General features: G+C 37.9%; 1 protein-coding gene across 2 annotated transcripts in view; it reads right to left on the bottom strand.

The window, feature by feature from the left end:
• Positions 1–25,509, bottom strand: part of LOC122557157 (ZFX family zinc finger ZNF711) — a 58,024-nt gene that overhangs the window by 13,773 nt on the left and 18,742 nt on the right. Inside the window, exons 2-5 of one of the 2 annotated variants that reach the window (XM_043704527.2) lie at positions 16,276–16,337; positions 15,243–15,341; positions 14,093–14,650; positions 953–1,111 (exon numbers count right to left, since the gene is read on the bottom strand). In XM_043704527.2, the coding sequence (XP_043560462.1) occupies positions 953–1,111; positions 14,093–14,650; positions 15,243–15,321 (796 nt within the window). In that variant the 5' untranslated portion in view covers positions 15,322–15,341; positions 16,276–16,337. The remainder of the gene's footprint in view (positions 1–952; positions 1,112–14,092; positions 14,651–15,242; positions 15,342–16,275; positions 16,338–25,509) is intronic. The other variant, XM_043704526.2, reaches the window with a different exon arrangement.

Raw genomic sequence — 25,509 nt, 5'->3', positions numbered from 1 at the left:
ATCCTGCAACTCTCTGAACTCAATATCGATAATTTTTGGGCTTGAACTTTCCCCATGTCCTAGCCCCCAATGCCACACATCACACATCGCGGTTAACAATAGGTAGTATCTAATGGCAAAAGTGAGGACTGCAGATGCTGGAAACCAGAGTTTATATCAGAGTGGTGCTGGAAAAACACAGTAGGTCAGGCAGCATCCGAGGAGCAGGAACATCAACGTTTCGGGCAAAAGCCCTTCTCCATTAAGAACTATTCACCCTTTTATCCAATTCATTATTTACTCCTTTGTTTGTCCAATTGTTGTTCACTCTCTTTGGGCTCTATCCCCACCTATTGTTTATTCCTTTCACCGTATCTTTTGCATATAAGCTGACATTTTCCGAGCTACCATCAGTTCTGTGGAAGGTCACCAGACCCAAAATGTTAAGTCTGATTTCTCTTCATAGATGCTGCAAGACTTACTGAGCTTTTCCAGCAATTTCTGTTTTTGTTTCTGATTTACAGCATCTGCAGTTCTTTCAGTTATCATTTAGGTACTTGTAATAGAATTGCAGGCCTGAACTTTCAATCAGCCTTCCCATTCACCACAGTATGGAATAGCATCCAGAGATGTCATATGATAGAGACTGGTCAGTGCCGTGGAAAATAAATGCATTCTGGATTTCAGTTCTGATGTCCATTAAAATTAGGGAAGAATCCAGACATAAGTATGAATGTTTCTAATAAAGAAACAGTGGAGCTTATTTTTTCACACCATTCTGGCTAAAATAGTTATAAAAATTTGGCTAATTATTGTTAGCTCATATGCCTAATAGCCTTTTAATGCATTAGGTCAAGTTTTCACACTGCTTTTGTTTCACCTTTGGTTCATTGTAAAATTAGTAGAGGAAATAGTTTGTATACCTTCATTAAAAAAAATTGAATTGCATACACTATTAAACCTTAATATTTACCTATTTCTACATCATCTTCTGGTTCAGCTTTAAAAATATACACTTTGATGACCTCAGCTCCAAACCCATCTTCTTTGGAAGAATCATCTTGCTCAATATCAGTGCTTATTTTTATTGGTGCATCTCCCATCTGGTCCAGCTTCTCTCCAACATCACCTACTGCATAAAACAGTTATAGGAACAGTTATAACACATCAGAAATCTTTTACAAGCTGTTGGATAAACTGGCATTGAGTTTAAATTATACCTCCATTATGGAATCATGACAAATCATATGCTAAAACTTATTCACAAATTATTAACCAAGAGCTACAAAAACCAAGCAGATGTGAAATTAGGGGTTCTGTACTAGCAACTGACAGAGAATGAACACCACCAACATCAACTGAGCTGACTTTCTGAACCAAGCTACATATATGGGAACTCATTTTATCAGTGAAACATTTGTGAATTTTGCCATTCAAACCCTGTATGTTGGTTCAATAATCTAATAATGCTAGGCTTAGCAACTGTTTCAAGACTATGAACATTAATTGCACATAAATATTAAAATAGATCAATTGAAATAGGTGAAACCAAAATATTAATGAAAATTTTAAAAAAGTTTTAAAAATGTTTTCTTCAAATTAATAATAAGTTGCCATCTAAATAACACTTTTCAAAGTATAATATTATTGTCACCTAAGACCACATGCTTTAAACTGTGAAAAAAATTATTTTTGCTTATGACAACGATGGACTCTGGATTTGAACAAAAATCACTATAGAGGGATATATCCGCAGCATGTAGGTGAAAACTAGAGTTTAATAAGTAACAATATCCAATTTAGGCTCCATTACAATATTTCTTTAGACTGCTGAAGATTTAATAACAATCTGAGTTGTTAACAGCTAATTTATTTTAAACAAAGTGATTTAGTTGATTTACAGCTGCCTGCAGTCACCCCATTACATTTTGTATGTAACAGCAAAACTAATAAATCCAAATTTTGAAAAGATATTCTGCATAAAAATCCCTTGAAAAGGTTATTCTATTCAAAATATTATTTTCTACTTTCAGTTCTGTTGACTGACTTGTAAATGTTAAATCAGTGATTATGTGCAAACATGTACATTTTACCATTGTTAAAGACATGCCTACAAATAAGTACAAAGATTATATGATTTGTACAATCAAAATCAAGGCCAAAGTAGCTTATAATGAAAAAAAAACTATCACCATCAAAAACAATAAGTGCAGTATCAGTAGTTGGGTGGGGGGAAACGAGTATCTGCAGCCATGATTCCAACATGTAATTTCCCAATCTCAGTCATGCCATCAGGGTTGATGCCTACAGGAAGTTAAACAGAGGCCACCGCAAGCTGCTATCACTCGCATCCTGGTAGCCAGATCAAGCCAGCATTGGCAGAAGCCTGGGAGCAAGCCACCTACATGTTTCCTGGATGTGGAATGGAGTATAAAGATCTAAAGGAAGAATATTAAATGTCTAAAAGGAGTACTAAAAAGAAAAATCCAAGGAACACTTTTTGCTAATACATCATCACACATTTGCAGTTAACATCACATCACATCACATTCTGTCCATCAAGAAAAGAAATTCTCTGTCTACCCTTGTTGATCCTTCTCAATTTTATTCAGGTATCCTTGTGTCACATGCTCACTGTCCAAAGTGAATAGCTTGCTTACTTCCAATTCATCCATAATTATCATTATTTCAAAAGGCACCTTCAACAAAGTTCAATTATTCAAACTATATTTCAGGACTTTGTCCCCAAGGCATAGTAATAATCTTGGTCATTGGCTCAATTGACATTTTGAATATAATGTTTGGGTTAAGGCAGCCAAAACATAACTTCAGTTAGTTAAATTAGTCAAATGGTCCTGAATAGATCTCATTACTTTTCAGACTAACATGCTCTGATTTGCAGCCAATGTCATTTGAATGAAGACCAGCGTCTGGTTTGTGGTTGTGAATAACTGCCTCACACTAACCAATTTAGTACTTAATTTGATTAATAATCATGTGAATCATTTTAGGGTGGTCTTCGACAGAAACTTTTTCATATTATGCACAATGACTGCTACCTGTGCCATGATGCAGTATTACATTTATTCACATTAACATGCCTTATATCAGCTCATATTTAAGTCTCTCTAAAGATAATACTTATCTTATTTCTAATCAAGGTGCTGCTAAAAAATGTCATGCAATTCACACCTTGTCCTAATATTGTAAATAGTAAGGGTTCTGGTCACATTTTCCCTTGAGTTCTTTTCATTGTTTGGATTTTGCAGTAGGAGTAATGGGAAGACCAACTGAGGCCATATAGCACAATGGTCGTGACCCTACCTCTCCAGGTTCAACAAAAGCTCCAAGTTCATATGCCCACCTGAGCCTGTTAGCCACACAAAATACATTCATGAAGCAGTCGAATGGGCTGATAATCAACCAGTGATTCCTTCCACTACTTTGGGCCATTGTTCCCCAAAAGGATAATAAGTGGGTGCATTATGATATAGTAAAAGAAATCAAGCAGGCACTTTTCATTGGCTTGGATTTTGTGGTAGGAATAACAATGAGACTACGAACCCTTACTATTGTTGAGTGAAATTGGACAGCAACTTTCAGTGTCCAGACTTGCAGTTGTTGTCCAATTTATCATGCTTCACCATAAGCTTTGCTACAGATGTGCCAGAGTTATGGCTTGTCCATTTAAGTATAAATTAATTTGAACATTTTAAGTCTTCATTAATAACAAACAATTTCACTACCACTGGAAACAAAAATCTGGAGTCTTATTCCTTCAAATTTGAATTATTGTTTGAGATTTAAAGATGTTTGCTTCTTAATTCTTATCTTTCTTTCAATCAATCTTTAATTCTCTATTTGACTTTTTTTGTTTAAACATTAAATTATCTAAACTTACACTTTCTGGTTTTGACTGTGCATGCCTTGATTTGCATCTTTCAATCTGCTGGAGTGAAGAGACATGCTGTTGCTTGCTCTGTTCACAAGTCCCAGATCCTTTGCAGAAGGGGGCCGTGCTGTTTCAGACTCCAGGTGACTGTAAATTGCCATGCAAAATCCCACAAAATTCCTATGGGTATCTAAAAGCACAATGAATGGCAAACACCATTCTTTAGTGCTAAGCAAAATACATTCAATCTGCCTCATGTGTGTCCAGGCTGGTTTTCAAAACACTGAGACAACTCTATCTTTACTAGCCTACTATATCTTGCTTAAAACTTAAATCAGGAATAATATCAAACATCTGAAAATTCAAGTGAATTCCTTCTACCTGGATTACCCTGCTAAACTAACTTAGCTTCGTGTATCGATAATTTCTGCATATTTGTATGCCCCGGTCTATCACTTCTAAACCTACTTGGTTACTCCCTCTAACCTCGGAATGTACTTTAAAACATTCATTGGTATGAATAAAATGCCCAAAAGTTTATTTTCTATTATGGATGTGTGAAGTGATCCACTAGATTAATGTCTTCATCTTTGTTAACATCAGAATTACGTTTGCCATCAATCCAAAGCTCAACTACTTCTCCAATGTTTAAAGAGTACCAAAAATATCAAATACAGCATCATAACTTCTTGTTTTAATTTTTTAAGGATTCTATGGTGTAATCAATATCCCATGAAAGAGCTTCACTATCCTCTGCATACACTACAGTTTTTGTTATTCTCTCCTGGGATGTGGGTGTCACTGGCATGCCAGCCATTAATGTCCCATTGCTAATTGCCCTTGAGAATTTGGTATCGAGCTGCCTTGTTGAACTGCTGCAATCCATGTGCATCATTTCTAACGATAGAGATTTGTCTAGCTCTCCTCTCAGAGTTGACACAAACAATTCATTGAGTGTGCCACAAACTGCAAAATCTGTAAATACGATATCATTCAACAGCTCTGCTTGTGCCTTAACTTTCTATTTACTACCTAGATCTTCGGTCACCAGTATTCCAATCCTTTCTATTGCTCTTAAAGTGTATAACTTCCCCATTTGCAATATCCTCGAAAATATTATTTTGCATTGTTACTCAAGCATTATTTCCAAATTAATATTTTGTAAAGTTTTCTCCTAATTGCCAATGTCCTGTTTTACTTGTTATTGCTTATGTTCTTAGCATAAGAAAAAATGTTTAGGTCCCAATTTCCCCATGTACATGAATCCAACAGGAAGAGAAATATATTACCACTAAACAGGAACTACAGTTAAAAAAAAAATCCTACTATAAATTTGTGGGAAGAAAACACATCTCAAGTAGTTGTCATTTTGTAATCGCATTCCAGAATTTAAGGTGTCTATTCAAAGTACTGTCATAAAAGGGATTTTTTTTTTAAACACTAATTTTTCTTTCGTCATCCATGTGATGTGGGTGTCACTGGCAAGGTCAGAGTTTGTAGCTATCCCTAAATGCAGCTGAGAAGGTACTAGTGAGCTACCTTTAGTGATGCATCTATACCAAAGGTGCTGAGACAGGAATTGTTCCAGATTCTGGTGAGGGAATGCATGTGGGCAACTTGCAGGTGGTGGTGCTCCTATGTGTCTGCAGCCCTTTGTCTTCTTGATGGCAGGAGTCACAGGTTTTGATTGTGTTTTTCACAATGTCTTGACATTTTTACATGAACGGAAATGGGCTTCTACATCTTTTATGAAATGTCAATATCATAAACCTTTAAAATGAAACAGAATTAGCTTCAAAAACCTGCTTGTAATACTCAGAAGCTCTGGCAGCATCTGGAGAGAGAGAAAATCAGGATTAACCTTTCAGCAGACCTGAAATATTAGCCCTGTTTCTCTCCAAAGATGCTGTTAAAACTGCTGAGCATTTCCAGCATAAATTTATTTTCCATTTTCAGCATTATCATGCTGATAATGCTGAACGAGTTCCCTTGCTCAACTCATTCCAGAATTTTATGCTCACAGCAAGTGTGCATTCTTGGAAATGAGTACGATTGCATTTTATATTTAGTAATTTCAAACATGTGTAGATCAGAGATAGCAGAGGATAAGATTAGTTCAACATGGAGATTTTCCAATTCTGCCACAAAATGAGCTGGATTCTCAACCTCAAAGTATTTCTATCATACCACTAGCAGAATTTCAATTATTTCACTCTACTTTTGCACCTTCTCTGAATGGATGTCCTTTATGAATATGTAAAAATGAGAGACAAGGGCAAACTGGTTAGGTCACAGCCCTTGCTCCATTCAGTCACGTGAGCAGTATTGCATTTCTCTTTTGTGTTCTGGGAGATCTGCTTCGTCCAGATCCATCCAGCTTGCTTAAATGCCATCTTTAAACTTGCAATCTTTGTATGATCTGGTCTTGTATTATTTTAAATATTTTAATCAAATTTCCACAAAGTTTACTGAGTAAAATGGCTCCACTTACCGTAAAGTGATAATTGAAGCTTTAAGCTATCAAGAATCTTTAGCATGTCATGGACAATAACAGTCATGAACAAGTTGAATGAGTGGTCAAATGCATGGCAGATGAAATATAATATGGATAAATCTGAATATATCCAGTCTGATAGCAATTGTGAGAGTTGACTATCTGAATGTCAATAGATTAGAAAAGGGGAAGGTGCAATGAAACCTGGGTGTCTTCATACATCAATCATTGAAAGTAAGCATTCAGGTGCAGCAGGCAGGGAAGATTGCAAATGGTATATTGGCCTGCATAATGACAACTTTTAAGCACAGCAACGGTGTTGTCTTACTACAATTGTACAAGGCCTTATTGAGACCATACCTGGAGTATTGTGTGCAGTTTGGTCTCCTTATTTGAAGAAAGATGTTCTGGCTGTGGAAGGAGTGCAAAGAAGATTAACCAGACTCATTCCTGGGATGGTTATATGAGGACTGATAATATGAGGAAGACTGGATTGATTAGGACTATCTTCACTGGAGTTTAGAAGAATGACAGTTGATCTCAGAAACTTTAATGCGACTAGATGCGTCTGATTATCATGGAACCCAGAACCAGGGGTCACAATCTAATGATATGGGGTAGCCCTTTTAGGAGTCAGATGAGGAGAAATTTCTTCCTGAGGGAGTGGTAAGCCTGTGGAAAGTGGCTGAGGCCACAACAAACATTTTCAAGAAATTAGATATAGCTCTTATTGCCAAAGGGATAAAATAGTATGGGGAGAAAGCTGCAACAATGGTACTAATTTCGTCGGTCAGCCCTGATCATATTGAATGGCGGACGAGGCTTGAAGGGCCAAATGGCCTACTGCTATTCCTACTTTCTATTATCCTAACACTTTGGTCTCTTTCCCACTCGACAAAATTTAATCCAGAACCTTGTAAAGTACATACTTACTTGAAGTTAACCCAGAACCATGCATCTAATGTTATCTGCATTAAAATTACCATTGCCAGATAGTGACCTATTTTTCCATTGCATTTGGAGTAACTAAAAGCTCTTTTGCTCATCCCTGGTTTTAATATCCAGTAGACAGTTTTGTGTCATCTTCAAACTTACAGGCAATTCTCCCAATGTCTACATCCATATTACTAATATATGGAAAGGACAACACATGAACCACCTAAAAGGATGAATCACAAAACGTAACATCCAAGTTCAGTACATAATAGGGAATGCAAATGGAATATTGGCCTTTATTTAATTGGGAACGGAATATAAAATTACTGAGGTTTGACAATACAAGGCACTTGTCAGACCACAACTTGAATAGTATGAACAGTTTTGGGCCCTTTACCTAAGGAAGGGTATACTGGAAATCCAAAGTATGTTTCACTAGGCTGATGTCAGGTGTGAAGAGGCTGTCTTCTGAGAGATGGTTGAGTAGGTTTGGCCTGTACTCAATGAAATTTGCAAGATTGAGAGCTGACCTTATTGAAATATACAAGATTCTTAGGGACTTGATAGAATACATGCAGAAATGTTTCCCTTTCTGGGAGAGATTCCGACCAGTGGGCTTCAAATCAGAATGAGGGTCAAACATTAAATACAGAAATGAGGAGCAATGTCTTCTCTCAGGTGATACTGAATCTGTGGAATGCTTTACTGCAAATGTAGAGGCTTGGTCATTAAGTATATTCAAAGCTGAGACAGTCAGATTTTTAATCAGCAAGGGGATCAAGGGTGATTGGGAAAAAGCAGCAAAATGGAGTTGAGGATTATCAGAACAGTCATTATCATTTTGAATGGCAGAGTGGACTTGGTGGACTTGATGGTCTGAATGGTCAGAATGGCCTCCTTCTGCTGTTATGTCTTCTGGTGCAACCAATTCCTTAGTTAGTCTGCATGTTAATTCCGAAGAGTTCAATTTTTACAAATCAATTTAGCATACAGAATCTTGTCAAATGGTTTCTGAAATTCAAATATACTAGGTCAACTGGGCTATTTTCAAACATCAACCACCTTGAAAAATATTCAATGATCCTGGTGTAACATGAATATTTTGCTCAATACAAACAGTTCCATATTAGACTCCCAAAGAAATTGACTGATACAGTTCAAATTAGATCAGTTGATTTGTATAGTAACCAGAGGCTGAATAAGTTAACATAATCAAGCTGAATTGTATTCAAGTCAAATCCCTTAAAGCAAAAAGGTCAATTTTGTACACCTCCACATATCATTATGTTGTGCCTCTTATTATACAGTTCTCAACAAAATATAAATTAAATTCTGTAGCATAACAACAAAAAACACTTTTCTGTTAAAAAATTATGATTAAATATCCTAGGAGAGAAAAGTGAAATCACGGCCTGACTAGAGAGTTCATTGATTGTTGCAAACCTGATTATTAATCCTATATAAAATCAAAAGTTAAAAAAAAATCTGGGTGGTACAGTAGATTAGCAATTATGCTTTCACGTTTAAAAGGTTGCATTCAATTCTCCTGCTCTGACATTAAGCATGAAGGTTGCCCCTCACTACTGGGCTTACTAAGCCTGAAGTTCCTTAGTGATATGGTCACGGCCAGGAGGGAAAATAAAAGAAATATTGCACAGACTTTTTTTTGGGATGAATGTGTATTGTTTGGTCAAAAAATATGAGACTTACAGATCCTTATGTACATTTTAAATAATTTTTTCCTCCAAACTTGGCTCAGTAAAGTTATTTTTAAATGAGGTTCATTCAGTAACTGGAATACAATGATTTCATCAGCTAGAGGTTTTATTCAATAGTTGTCCTGAAACTATATACTTGCTCATTTAAGACTAAATTTGTTTAAAATAAATTAGACAAGTTATGAAGTCTTCGTGAAATTCAGTACACAAGGTTCATTATTTGTGTCCTTATTGTTCTGCAAGTTTTACATAATGACAGAGACAAATAAGCATGTGCTAACATTCTACAATTCATTAGAGGAGCAATTAAGCTCAAAAATATAAAAAAGGCAGGATGAAAGAAATGCACCAAAACAATAAGACACAAGGAGAGAAGAAAGCAGTGACATAAATAAAAGAAAAGCATATTGGTATTCTCAAGCACTTACAAGATTGAACACAATGTGCCTTAATCTAAACTTTCAAAGGAGTCCTCAGTTTTTGGAAGCAATAACAAACTTTGTGGATAGGGCGATCACATAGATTTCAACAACCAGACTAATTTTTCATGTAGTGCAAAATTGTAAAAGGATAGGTGAGCTGTTTCTCAAGTGAATTTTAAAAAATGACTGAAATAGACACGGTGGAATATTTGTCATCTATGGAATTAGATCAGCAAGGAAGCAAGTAATTAATGGGATGTCCTATAGATCAGTACTGAAGTCACTGCTTTTTTTGTATCTAATTGACTTGGTAGTAAAGAATGAAAACATAAGTCCAAACTTGCTCAATAACAACCTAAAAGTGACCAACAGTCCACAAGCTGGTTAAGTGCATAAGGTCCTAGATTGAGAAACTGGGCTTTAGAATGCATAAAGTCAAAACCTATATTTTGAGAAATTATGAAGTGGCAATACAAGTTATACAACATTATTCTAAAAGTCACCACGCAGAAGAGGGCTTAGAACATATTCATGAATTCAACAGGTGAGACACAAAGACAGAAATAGGATTTTGGGCTGTGTGGCCAAAAGAACACAGCACAAAACACCATCAATGATTCCAAGTTTGAAGTGTACTGGCGCAGCCATATCTTTCACCATAAATGCTGTATACACTGAGCAATATAATTAAATACAAAATCCCTGGTGGTGGGCTGAAGGGTCAATTCTTGTACTGTATTGTTCTACATTCACACAGACATTGGAGTGGGTGTAATTAAACAGATAGTTGAGAGGATACATCTGGATGCTCAGGATAGATTATGGTGGGAGGGTTAGTTGGCTGTATCTTTACTCTAAGAATAGCACAACAAGAGGAAACTAGGACTTGAGCATTTAGGGTCTCAGTCAGACTCTTGCTCACCAATCCATGTATTCTATTATTCTTAACATAAGCAGCCATGAACTCAGGCAAAGAAAAGAAAAACATTGTCCATCAAATGCCCACAGTTGAGACAGAAGCTCCAACATACAAAAAGACCAAAGAAACTTCACAGCAGACAGAGAGAAGGACACCGGAGGCGATCAGACTGCAAATTAATTCTTGGGGGAAGGGACCATAGAAGGTAGGGGACCTTTGTCAGCCAGGGTAACCAGGGAAGTCCCACAGTGCAGTAAAATATAAGACCAGTTACACAGATAAGATATGCATGGGAAAAACCGCTGCAGAGTACATGGATCAGTGGCCAGATATGGTAAATGTGGGAGAGGTTGTGTTAGGATGATGAGCTCTAAAGACAAATCAACAAAACATTCAGGACATGAAAATGGGAAAAAATATAAGCTTGCAGCTGGGAAAACAACAACTATTCAGCTGTACAGCAGGTATTAGATGATTGCAGAGTACAGCTATACATCGAGATAGCAATTAAATGGAAACAGAAGGTCTGCTGGCAGAAAACATAGGAAGGAACACAGTGTCACCACAGTCATTACAAAATCCCATCTGCTCATTCAGCCCATCCAGATGGGATGTCAGAGTTGCAGCATCAATGCCGAAAATTAAAACAGACTAAGGGATACAAGAGGTCCACTGGATGATTTCAGGTATGCAGAAACATCAGATTATTTAGACCTTTGAGATGAATTCAGCACATTGACATCATGGGCAAGATGGGAAAAAGACTTTATTTGGATTAACGAATGTCCTTTTTTAAGTTTCTGCAGCACGCCTGGCCATAATATTTGGCAGAAGCAGGAGGAAGGAGGACTGAGAGACCGTGACCAGCAGCTAATAGAATAAGAGAAAGGAAGATGCAGACAGTTATCAGTATAAAGATGTCAGTGAGAGAGAAAAAGAGTGTGTGTGCGCACGCGTGTGTGTGTGTGTGTGAGAGACTGAGTGAGAGAGAGCGAAAAACACAGTCAACAGATTCATAAGGAATGGGTGACAAAGCAAGGTCTGTAACTTCTGAAACAGCGAAAGAGAGTAGGGACAGTAGCTCCATAAAGAGAAGAGTGGACCTGTGTGAGAAGGGCAGTACAGGGAGATAAAATGGCAAAGAGCTCCTTCAAACAAAAGCGATGTCACCAGAAAACAAGCACATGACTGGTGAGAATTTGTGTCTCTTTTTATTGGCCAAGTGGTTTAATTACTTTTCTGCAGAGAAAGAGCATAATTAAAAACATTTCTTAATATATTTAATATCCAATTTAATTAATTAAATAAAGATGGTTAGGCAGACAATGTTTTGCAGCTGTAGAATGTGTAAGCCAGTGGGCACCACTGTGACCACCTCCACAGCAAGTCTTTGAATTACGTCACTTCAGAGTTGATGAGCTGGAGTTCAAGCCTTGGACACTGACACATCAGGGAGTGGGAGAGAAACCTGGACATGTTGCAGGAGGCAGTCACACTACTTAGTTAATTATATTAAATGTGGTCCATGGTCAGGAACAGGAAGATATAGCTGTGAACAGGCCAGTAATGGGGCTCCACAATATAGCTTTGGAGGGACCTCAGCCATTGCCTTTGTCCAATAGGTCTGAAGTTCTTACTCCCACTATAGATAATGGCACAGGCTGCCACTCAAGTTCAGGAAAAAAGAAAAACGTTGTTGTAATAATAATAATAATAATAATAATAATAATAATAATAATAAGGCATAGCATAGTTAAATATGAAGAAAAATACTTAAGCAAAAACAAAAAGAGATTATGATTTAAAATAGAGAAAGACTTTTGAAAGCTGCAGCACAGAGAGAGATATGGGGGTCTTTGCACATGTATCACAAAATGCACTCAAGTTTAGCAGGTAATAAGGAAAGTAAATGGATTGTCAATCTTTATTTCAAAGAGAATACAGCATAACATTAGAGAGGTTTTGCTAAAACTGTACTATAAAAATATACACTAGTCAAATGAACAGTTTTGTTCTCCTTACCTAAGGAAAGATATACTGGTATTGGAGGCAGTCCAGAGAAGGTTGATCCTAGGTATGGAGGGATTTTCTTATGGAGACAGGTTAGACAGTTGGGCTTGTACACACCAAAATTTAAAAGAACGAGAGGAGACCTTATTTGAAATTTAAAAGATTCTTAGGGAGCTTGACATAGTAGATGCAGAGGTTATTTCCCCTTTCAGGAGAGTCTAAGATCTGACAGCATTATTTCAAAATAAGGGTTGCCCATTTAAAACTAAGTTGAAGAATTTCTTCTCTAGGAGAGTAGTTCTTTACCAAAGAGGGATGCAGAGACTGGGTTCACGACATCTACTTAGGGCTGGAGAGAAACTTGAAATGGGATAGGACATATCCAATTGTTGTGATTTATATAGGTAAGGCCAGGAAAGAGGCTCTGCTGAAGAATTAAGAGTAGTTTGGGGCTAAATTAAACAGCAGAGCCATGAAGGTAGTAACTGTGAATTACTACCTAAGCCATTTCCAAATTGGCTTCAGGTAAATAAGATGAGAGGGGTAAATGTGTGTTTTAAGGACTGATATGGGAAAAACCTGCTTCCAGTTTAGGTGCACTGGCACCAGTACTGGGGAAAGAAAACTGTTGCAGGGATGGGAAGTGGAAAAAAAATGATAAATGTGACAGCAGAGGTCAGGGTAATGAGGTGAACAATAATCAAAAGGTGAGACAGGAAAGGACAGAAAATATAAGGGTGCAAGAAAAATTAGGGCAATAATATGTAACAAGTGTAAAATTTCAAAGCTTAACATTTTCTATCTGAATACACGCAACATTTGTAACAAGATGGATGAATTAATGGTATGAATAAAAATAAATGATGTGACTTTATACTTATTATGGAGATGTTGTTGCAGGGTGACCAAACTTGGGAACTCAATATTCAAGAGTATTTGGCTCATCAGAATAGGCAAAAAGAACCCAAAATACAGAAATTTTACAGATGAAGCAGACCTTAGAAAAGTTTAAAACCAACCATCAAATGTACCTTGAACATAAAAATTAAGCAAGATTCGAAAAGATTCTAAATACTTACCCAAAGAAGACTGCTAAATGAAAGGCCCAGGAAAACAGTGCTATCCTGCCTCAGAGGTTGACAAGAGACAGTTTCATATTTTCTGCAGTTACTTGATCGGATCACAAAAGAGAAAGACAACCTCTAATTTTTGCACTCCAACTTAAGTAAGCATTGACAGTTCTGACGCATAGTAAAGACAGAGAGCGAAGGGCCACAACTGCTTCAAGAACATGAGTTAGCAGTTCATAAGGAAGTGATTATTTGGAAAAAACAGAACTCACAACTATAAGAGAAGCTTACAGAAAATTTCCAGAAATCTTGTGCAGAAACAGCCAATATCACAATTAAGAGATTAGGAGAAAATCAGCTTCACTGAAATATTTTCTATATAAATAACAAATTAGTACTAACTTATTTTTCTTTTATTATACATTATTGGAGGTAAAATACCATAAAAATAGCAGTTTTTATGGTTAAAGCTCTTTTGGCTTAAATCATTATTTAAAACACTGTAGAAATGTTATAATTTATTTTTACGTTGTCTATTATTAGAAATGTGGTACTGCATTTTTCTTTAAATCAGAAGGCACTGTGGACAGACTATACAAAATTTCATTTCCAATATCTAAACACAAAAGCCACATTGTAAATTGTTACTTACAGGATATCATTAAGAAATCCTCAGATGCATCCTTTCCTTCCACTCGGGCTTCAATAGGTGGGTCAGAAACAGTCTCGTGATTTTGAACTACTAAATCATGGTTTTGAATCACAGTCTCGGAAACAGCATCTACTTCCATAACCTCTTCTGAGACCATTCCAGGTGAGAGAACATCTGTTACTGAATCCTGAACCACATGCTCAAAATGCTCCTCATCCTGCACTGATACAAGGTCTGACACGAGCACTTGATCTGGAACACCAACAGTCTCAGTTATAAGATCAGAAGCTAGAACATGGTCAGGAACTGAACTGGTGTTCAAGTCTTCTTCCATAGTAACATTCGTCTCTAGAACTGAATCTGAGACAATCACTCCTTCTGTAACAACGTCATTTTCAGCTATAATATCTGGACCTTGTACAACTTCATGAATATTAGTTGCGAGACCATGTCCTAGTGTAACTTCTTCTTCAGTGACATCAGAGACCAGCACTGCATCAGGTACGGATACAACAATGTGATCACCATCAACATGGGCAGCACCAGCCATTCCAGTCACTGTAATACAAACAATAGATTATCATTGTGCCATTTAGTAACATTTCTAATAATTGAAATAATTCTGATTATATTTCTTCTGAGGCCAAGTTGCATGACACATAGTGCATATACATCTTATACCCACAAGTACACACATGCACTGAATCATGATCATATATAGTTGCTGAAAAGCCAAAGCAGAGAGCTGGTTAATTAAACAGAACAGCGTAATTTAAGTTACTGACTAGACAATTCACCTGCAATTATATCAGCATATTAATTCTCTCACCTGGCTAAGTAAAATAGTAGCTGATTTGCCCAAAGTGGCTAAAATTTAATTGACCACAGATCCATATTCTTTCTGTTCATGACATGCAACAGCCTAGTAATGTTATTTCACTTTGTATTAAATTTGTAAAATTGTCAGGTTAGGACTCTACCTGATTGCAGGTTAGTGAAATAGCCCCAAATTTGTTACTTTAGAATCTTCCTTTAAATCTCTACTTAAATAAACCAGTAAATAATACTGTGATCTTTTGTTAACAATTATTGAATTATACTACACAAAACTAACTTTACTAATTTGTAATGCAAAGATTTAACCACTTACTAAAGTCTTGCATGATCATAGTATGAGACACTTTGGATTCCTGTGAATGTAACTCAAGTCCTCCCCCTCCTTGGTCCATAATGTAGTTTTCATCAGTATCTAAACAGGAAATATAATATTTAGCTTCTAAACCAAGTAATCATTTTAAAAGGTTTTCATGAGCAGAAATAGAGAATTCAAGTAAATACCTTCTTAAGTAACAAATATGTTCCATTATAGCTGTCATAGCGATTCTTGATCCACAAATTAGAAGAAAGTGACCAATACCAAAGAATTTCTAGTACATGCACTATTTAACTCCTAGCACAAGTTCATAAAAAGTCATTCAACAGTGTGTCTGTTTCTTTGGTAAGGCTTTCCACTTAATCTCAATCTCTTTCTCAATAACCCTATTAATGATTTCCCTTCAAGTATGTGTCAAATTCTCTTTTGAATGCTACTATTAAATCTGCATTCACCAACCTTCCAACAGCACACTTGCTGTGTAAACAAACAAAGTTTCCTAATTTCACCACCACTCTTTTATCAATCATTTCACTTCCACGTTCACCGGTAACCAACTGCTTGTCACAAAAAACATCCCATTCCTTATTCCAACTATCAAAACCTTTCATGTTTTGAACATTTTTATAAAGGAGATCAACCACAACATCTCCAGCAAGTCTCCATGTCTTGTGACAGATGTTCTGCCCTCTGCTATGAAAATCTACTTTTTTTGGAATGGTAATTACCCATAGAATTCTCAGGTTCAAATACAACTTTCAGGATTTTAACCAAATACTTTTGATTTGGTAGCTCCAAACTAAAATTCCTTACTCGGAGCTAACCTACTTATCCACAGTCCTAAATTATCTCATGTCTTATGGAGCAAGTGTTTTACACATTTAGCTCCTGTCACGTATTCTGCAAAACTAAAATGAAAAGTACTTTCTTCAAGCTATGAGTGTTTTCTCTAAACCAGAAAAAAAATTTGCAGATCCTTCAACTGATGTCTAGTGTAGAACTGTTTGCTCTGATCACTTGTAAAACTCACCCAATGAAAAAAAATGGCCTGTGACACTCCAGGAAGTCTATCCCGCATACTGTGTTCTAAAACTGAAATAAAAACTAAATTACCACAGAAACAGGAAATATTAGAAGCTAATCATTAAACTCCTTCATAGACAAAAGCCCACCTGCTAGTTCAAAATCTAAAATGTAAAATCATATTTAAAATATAAATAAATTTCACACCTTGTATCACAGAAATTAAAAGAAATTAATCTTTTTTTTAAAATTAACACAAAACCAATTATAAAATGTCAGACAAGAAAAGGCTTGCAGGTCCATTTTCCCTGTAAAATACAATTGTGATGCTTCATATTTCATGAATATTCACTTTACCCTCAAGATGCTATGTGATCTTTACTGAAACTAGCAACAGATTAAAAATTCCCAGCCAATTTGAGGGATGGGGCTGAAGATAGTGTTCCAATTTAAACATTAAGGTGGTTATGCAAGCTTTGAGCATCAAGTAATTTTATCAATTCAACAATTTGAATAATCTCATTGAAAAATGTCCCATGGCAATTCAGAAGCATAAATGAGACAAAAATAGATATTTTAAAAAAAGGAGACATTAGAAGGGGTAGATCTTTTTAAAAAAGGATTTTAAGGGAAAGGCAGCCTACTTTGCAGTGAGGAGGTTGATGAATGCTTTAATGGGATTTTTAACTTTGTTGGTTAAAATGATTGTGTCCATTAGAATATACATGGTCACCAATGGCAGAACAATGTGACAGGATTGGGATTCTAAGTGGAGACATAGGACTGGAGGAAGTTCCAGAAACAAGGACAGATAGGACTGTAACAAGATCTGGACACAGGGATGAGAATCAACAAACAAGGGTGATAGCTGATCAGGCCTCCAATGAACTCACTGGAATAATCATGTCTGGAAGTAAGAAAAGATTGGATCAGGGTAACAGAAGGCCTACAAGAGGGATCGGGACAGGTGATATTATGCAAGGGGAATTTTAAAAAGGTCTTTGTGATATAGAGAATATGGAATCAGCAGGTGAATGCGATTTAACGGGACACTTCAGTTGAGAACATTCTAATTTAGTCTAAGACAGAGGTTAGGGAAGAGGACAAAATAGATGTCAAGGACAGAGTTTGCGAATCTGAAAATAAGGTCTTAAATATTCTGAAGACTAAACTAGAGGAAACCATGATTCATGCAAGACCAGATATCTGATACCACAGTGGCAAGGGATCAGTGAGAAGTAGAGGTGGATGTTATCAGCATTCATAATTAAAAGCAGAAAATTCTGCATTCACTCATTAACATATTTGGCGTTCCAGTTCTGTAGCCTATCATGTGGGGGCTCATCCCATATTTATAATTATGCCACTAAAGAGCAACATTTAGTGGAGGACAGCCAACCATAGATCTCTGGATGTAACAGTAAGTCAGTGTAAACACATCGGTCACTTACAGCAACTCCTGTTTCTACAAGATAAGGTGACATGAACCGGCAAAATCACTAATTTAACAAAAGGCAGGCAGGCACTGGGAGAGAATGGTGTGCTCTTGTGTCAAGGCTGCAGAAAGTTTATGCCCCATTGCCATAGTCAAAATACATAACGTGTGCTGTAACAGAGGTGCAAATCTTATCAGAATATCTCATACATTGAGTTCTAGAAGGGCACGGGTTCAAAATGTATTCAAAATGTGGAGGTGCTGGCGTTTGACTGGGGTGGACAAAGTTAAAAATCACACGACACTAGGTCATAGCCCAACAGGTCTATTTGAAAATATAAGCTTTCACAGTGCTGCCCCACTAGCTACCTGATGAAGGAGCAGCACTCTGAAAGTTTGTGTTTTCAAATAGATCTGTAGGACTATAACCTGGTGTTGTGTGAAATGTATTCAAGAACTTTGGAAAGTGCATGAAGTAAGAGATGGGCAATGTAAGAGTTTGGTAAAAGGTTATTAGCCTGAAACACGAATTATATTTCTCCACTAATGCTCCATGATTTGAGTATTTCCAAATTCAATCAAGAAACACCAGAAAAACTGCAGTACCAAATCAGCATGGTTTATGTATACCATTTTTATTTGTACTCAACAATGCTTAATGCATAAGGCAATGGTGGAGGAAGAACTATCACAGAGCCTTATTTCATGAACTCAATCAGGATTGTAAAAAAGCAGCAGAGTCATCAGTTATAACCCTCATGATTAAACGTCTCCCTATTTCCCCCACCGTCAATGGGGGAGAACATTCAATTCCACTTGCAGTCTCCATGAAAATTAATCATAGAGTCATAGAGATGTGCAGCACAGATCTAGACCCTTCGGTCCAACTTGTCCATGCTGACTAGATATCCTAAATTAATCTAGTTCCATTTGCTAGCATTTTGGCCATATCACTCTCAACCTTTCCTATTCATATACCCATCCAGATGCCTTTTAAATGTTGTAATTATACTGGCCTCTTACCATTTCATCTGGCAGCTTATTCCATACATGCACTGCCCTCTGCATAAAAATGTTTCCCCTTAGGTTCCTCTTAAATCCGCTACAAATCAATTAAACTGAATGAGAGCAAAATTATTTCCTCATAATGGAAATCAGTGAACCAGTTTTTCTGACAATATGATAACTTGATACTAACTTTGCCAAAAACAAACTGAAACCTGCCTTTGATCCAATTATTTTTTAAGAGAAACTGCTTTCAAAATCTTTAGCGTCACAGTGAGATTTAAACTAATTGTTTAGATGTGGTGCGATGGAAAGTTGTCCTTTAGATCATTAGACCACTAGTAGCCACTAGGGTACCATATTTGTTTCTCAGGCAAAACAAACCCGTGGATGATCTTAAAAGTTTCTCTCTCATGATGCACCATATTTAAAATAACTTGTGTCTGAAGAATATTTGATGCCCCTTTCACTTTTTTACAAAGCATTTTGAAAATTAATGGTGTCTTTAAATATGCCCCCTAGTCTTGAAATCCTCCACCTGAGGGAAAAGGCACCTACCATTCACCTTATCTATACCCTTCATGATTTTATGAATCTCTGCAAGGTCATCTATCAATGTCACATGCTCCAGTAAAATATAAACCCAGTTTATCCAACCTGTCCTTATAATTCAAACACTCTAACAACCTGGTCAACCTCTTCTGAACCTTCTCCATCTTTCCTCTAAAAGGCAGACCAAAACTGGACACTGTACAACTTCAACATAATATCCCAACTCCTGGACTCAAAGTGTTGGAGTATAATTCTGCTGCAGATGATGACCCACAGTGCTTCATGGACGCCCAGATTGGAGTTTCGACATATTAATTCCCTACAGTGTGGAGACAGGCCCTTCGGCCCAACAAGTCCACACCAACACTCTGAAGAGTAACCCACCCAGTCCCATTTCCCTCTGACTAATGCACCTAACGCTACGGGCAATTTAGCATGGCCAATTCACCTGACCTGTACATCTTTGGACTGTGAGAGGAAACCAGAGCACCCAAAGGAAACCCACGCAGACACAGGGAGAATGTGCAAACTCCACACAGATAGTAGCCAGAGGCTGGAATCAAACCTGGGACCATTGGTGTTGTGAGACAGCAGTGCTAACCACTGAGCCACCGTGCCGTTTTGAAATCTTTCCCATTTAATACAGTGGTTGTGCCACACAACACTCTGGAGGGTATACTCAATGTGAACATGTTTACAACATCCCCATAAACGACTGTGCAGAGGTCACTCCTAATGATATTGTCATAGATGAATATATCTGCAGCAGGCAGGGGAGTGAGGATGGGGTGAGATAATGTTTTTCCCTATTGTTGGTTCCTTCACAATGTTCCACAGACCTAGTAGAGCAGCTATGTCCCATAGGTCTAGATTAATTATTAATGAAGCTGTTGAGTGACGGATGCTGAAGAATAAATTCTGTGCCCTTGCCTCCATTGTGTGTGTGTGTGTGTGTGTGTGTGTTTTGAATATGGGTCCCAAGCAACAACACCACTGTGCCATTACTTCCCAATAGGGATGATTGTAAGGCTTTTGACATAATCCCACATGACAGACTGAATACCAAATTCAACCTTTGTGAGATTGAGGGGAAAGTGGCAAGTTGGAATGAAAATTGGTTCAGTGATAGAAAGCTAATGGTGCATGATGGTTTTAATGATGGGAAGGTTGTTTCAGGGAACACAGCAGGAACTCAGTACAAGGTCCCTCGCTTTTCAAGGGATATAGAGTCATAGAGATGTACAGCATGGAAACACACCCTTCGGTCCAACCCATCCATGCCGACAGATATCCCAACCCACCAGCCAGCACCTGGCCCATATCCCTCCAAACCCTTCCTATTCATATACCCATCCAAATGCCTCTTAAATGTTGCAATTGTACCAGCCTCCATCACATCCTCTGGCAGCTCATTCCATACACGTGCCACCCTCTGCGTGAAAAAATTGCCCCTTAGGTCTCTTTTCCCCTCTCACCCTAAACCTATGCCCTCTAGTTCTGGGAAAAGACTTTGCCTATTTACCCTATCCATGCTCCTCATAATTTTGTAAACCTCTATAAGGTCACCCCTCAGCCTCCGATGCTCCAGGGAAAACAGCCCCAGCCTGTTGCCTTCCAGCCCCAGCCCCATCCTATAACTCAAATCCTCCAACCCTGCCAACATCCTTGTAAATCTTTTCTGAACCCTTTCAAGTTTCACAACATCTTTCCGATAGGAAGGACACCAGAATTGCACGCAATATTCCAGCAGTGGCCTAACCAATGTCCTGTGCAGCCGCAACATGACCTTCCAACTCCTGTACTCAATACTCTGACCAATAAAGGAAAGCAGACGATACGCCTTTTTCACTATCCTGTCTACCAGCGACTCCACTTTCAAGGAGCTATGAACCTGCACTCCAAGGTCTCTTTGTTCAGCAACACTCCCTAGGACCTTACCATTAAGTGTGTAAGTCCTGTTAAGATTTGCTTTCCCAAAATGCAGCTCCTTGCATTTACCTAAATTAAACTCCATCTGCCACTTCTCAGCCCATTGGCCCATCTGGTCCAGATCCTGTTGTAATCTAAGGTAACCCTCTTCGCTGACCACAACACCTCCAATTTTGGTGTTATCTGCAAACTTACGAACTGTACCTCTTATGCTCTCATCCAAATCATTTATGTAAATGACAAAAAGTAGAGGACCCAGCACTGATCCTTGTGGCACTCCACTGGTCACAGGCCTCCAGTCTGAAAAACAACCCTCCACCACCACCCTCTGTCTTCTACCTTTGAGCCAGTTCTGTAGCCAAATGGCTAGTTCTCCCTCTATTCCATGAGATCTAACCTTGCTAATCAGTCTCCCATGGGGAACCTTGTTGAACACCTTACTGAAGTCCATATAGATTACATCTACTGCTCTGCTCTCATCAATCCTCTTTGTTACTTCTTCAAAAAACTCAATCAAGTTTGTGAGACATGATTTCCCACACAAAGCCATGTTGACTATCCCTAATCAGTCCTTGCCTTTCTAAATACATGTACATCCTATCTCTCAGGATTCCCTCCAACAACTTGCCCACCACGGAGGTCAGGCTCACTGGTCTATAGTTCCTTGGCTTGTCTTTACCACCCTTCTTAAACAGTGGCACCATGTTTGCCAACCTCCAGTCTTCCGGCACCTCACCTGTGACTATCGATGATAGCAATCACTTCTCTAGCTTCCCAAAGAGTTCTCGGGTACACCTGATCAGGTCCTGGGGGTTTATCCACCTTTACCCATTTCAAGACATCCAGCACTTCTTCCTCTGTAATCTGGACATTTTGCAAGATGTCACCATCTATTTCCCTACAGTCTATATCTTCCATATCCTTTTCCACAGTAAATACTGATGCAAAATATTCATTTCGTATCACCCCCATTTTATGCAGCTCCACACACAGGCCACCTTGCTTATCTTTGAGGGGCCCCTATTCTCTCCCTTTTGCCCTTAATATATTTGTAAAAACCCTTTGGATTCTCCTTAATTCGATTTGCCAAAGCTATCTCATGTCCCCTTTTGCCCTCCTGATTTCCCTCTTAAGTATACTCCTACTTCCTTTATACTCTTCTAAGGATTCGCACGATCTATCTTGTCTATATCTGACATCTGCTTCTTTCTTTTTCTTAACCAAACCCCCAATTTCTTTAGTCATCCAGCATTCCCTATACCTACCAGCCTTTCCTTTCACCCTGACAGGAATATACTTTCTCTGGATTCTTGTTATTTCATTTCTGAAGGCTTCTCATTTTCCAGCCGTCCCTTTATCTGCGAACATCTGCCTCCAATCAGCTTTCGAAAGTTCTTGCCTAATACTGTCAAAATTGGCCTTTCTCCAATTTGGAACTTCAACTTTTAGATCTGGTCTATCCTTTTCCATCATTATTTTAAATCTAATGGAATTATGATCGCTGGCCCCAAAGTGCTCCCCCACTGACACCTCAGTCACCTGCCCTGCCTTATTTCTCAAGAGTAGGTCAAGTTTTGCACCTTCTCTAGTCAGTACATCCACATACTGAATCAGAAATTTGTCTTGTACGCACTTAACAAATTCCTCTCCATCTAAACCTTTCACACTATGGCAGTCCCAATCTATGTTTGGAAAGTTAAAATCCCCTACCATAACCACCCTATTATTTTTACAGATAGCTGAGATCTCCTTACAAATTTGTTTCTCAATTGCCCTCTGACTATTAGAGAGTCCATAATACAATCCCAATAAGGTAATCATCCCCTTCTTATTTCTCAGTTCCAACCAAATAACTTCCCTGGATGTATTTCCGGGAATATCCTCCCTCAACACAGCTGTAATGCTATCCCTTATCAAAAATGAGACTCCCCCTCCTCTCTTACCTCCCTTCCTATACTTCCTGTAGCATTTGTATCCTGGAACATTAAGCTGCCACTCCTGCCCACCCCTGAGCCATGTTTCTGTAATTGTTATGATATCCCAGTCCCACATTCCTAACCATGCCCTGGGTTCATCTGCCTTCCCCGTTAGGCCCCTTGCATTGAAATAAATGCAGTTTAATTTATTAGTCCTACCTTGTCCCTGCCTGCCCTGACTGTTTGACTCACTTCTGTTCTCAACTGTACCAGTCTCAGATTGATCTCTTTCCTCACTATCTCCCTGGGTCCCCCACCCCACTAGTTTAAATCCTCTCGAGCATATATTAAAGAGATTTGTAGATTATACTAGTGAGACATAAAAAAGAAAGTTGAAGACTGCAAGAAAACATCAACAGGGTTCAGGAATTTGAAAATAGCAAATGGAATTCTAATTCGACGTAGTGTAAGGTAATGCATTTGGGAAAGACAAAGAAGGGAAGGGGATTATACAATAAACAAGAGGATATGAGCAACATAGGAGAACAGAGAGACCTTGAAGTACATGTCCAAAGATCCTGGAATGTGGCAAGGTAGATAAGATGGTTAAAACAGCTTATGGAATAGGAACATAGAGTGGTATTAGGTTATTCAACAATCAAATGTATTTTAAAAATTGGCATTTGCAGGGTCTTTTTCATAACTGAAAAGACATCTCGAAATGATTTACAGTCAATAAAATAAGTTTGAGACATGCTCATTGTTTCCATGGCAATTTATTTGCATGGTGGGTGTCACTAATCTGCAGCTGAATTCACTATATCCACTTTTGCCCCATATCCTTTGACATCAAAATTTGCAATTAATTAGCATCAATTACCACTTGTGAAACTATCTAAATATGCATCACCATTATTTGAAGAATTTCCTAACTTCACTACTGAAAGGCATGGCTCAAATATACATTCTGTTCTCTTTAAATTTTCAATCAAATCACTGCTTAAACCTTCTAAATCCCAGGGAATGCGACCGTAGTCTATGTAATCCCACTTCGCAATTTAACCTTTGGAATTCAAATACGATTCTGATAAATCTACATTGCACTCCCTCCAAGCCACATCTTACTTAAGCTTTGATACCTGAAACTGCTTTCAGTATTCAGTTGTAGCCTTTATTTGGCTTGTATTTTTTTGTTAGCCGTGAAACAAATGATGAAAAAGGGGAGGTTGTGCTATAACTATATGCAACATTAAGGGAGCTATAACTATAATATTGCTTGCAACTCTGTTTACCACATTGTACAAAGGATAAGAGCACAGTAGAGATTACAGGGAAACTTATGAGGATGTACATACAGGTTACGCATTGAATAAGATCATGGTTGACCTGACTGTAGCCTCATCCCACTTTCCTGGTCAGTTATGAGATTAGAGAAACATCAAGGAGAAAATGTTACTCACTCACACAGAGTTTGGGTCTTGAACTTATTGCCAGAAAAAGGCAAAATCCTCATTGTATTGAAAAAATACATGGGTATTTTTACTTGAACTGCCACAGCTCCAGACCAAGAGCTGCTAAATGGAATTAAACTCAATCACTCGAGTGGCTCCCTTCCTCTCTGTGTCTGTCTATGCTTCTACAGTTTACCAGTGATGTATGTAATTAGCTGTTATGATTTTAGAATGTGGTTAGCAATAACTTGTCTTTTTTTTGATGTCGAGGAACCGGTATTGGATTAGGGTGGACAAAGTTAAAAATCACACAACATTAGGTTATAGTCCAACAGGATTATTTGGAAGCACTTGCTTTCAAACTGCTGCTCCCTCATCAGGTAGCTGTAGGACAGGATCATAAGACACAGAATTTATAGCAAAAGGTTAGTGTTTTGCAACTGAAATGATAGATTGAACAAATCTAGATTGCTGTTAAGTCTTTTATCTTTTAGAATGGGTTGCAGGTTTGGTTCATTAATATGTAAATCCCAGAACTTCTTTTAAGTCACATTCTCGACATAACTTAAGGTTTTTTAGCCCGAAATGTTGGTTTTCCTGCTCCTCGGATGCTGCCTGACCTGCTGTGCTTTTCCAGCACCACACCCTTGACTGACACCTCAGCACAAACAATACATTAAAGGTGTGAGGTTAGAGTCTGTCTGTATACCAATCTTAGAGTCATAGTCATAGACACGTACAGCATGGAAACAGATCCTTCGGTCCAACTTCTCCTTGCCGACCAGAAATTCTAAATTAATCTACTCCCGTTTGCCAGCATTTGGCCCATATCCCTCTAAACATTTCCTATTCATATACCCATCCAGATGTCTGTTGAGTCAGACTGGTTCTATTTCGTAAGTAGGAATTTATAAAATATTACATGGAGTGACTGCCTATGGGTCGTGTGCTTT

The sequence above is a fragment of the Chiloscyllium plagiosum genome, unplaced genomic scaffold (genome assembly GCF_037043375.1).
Source record: "Chiloscyllium plagiosum isolate Xiang-an unplaced genomic scaffold, Cpla_swu_hap1 HiC_scaffold_11, whole genome shotgun sequence".
NCBI classification, from domain to species: Eukaryota; Metazoa; Chordata; class Chondrichthyes; order Orectolobiformes; family Hemiscylliidae; genus Chiloscyllium; species Chiloscyllium plagiosum.
This window is presented reverse-complemented; position numbering and strand designations above follow the sequence as displayed.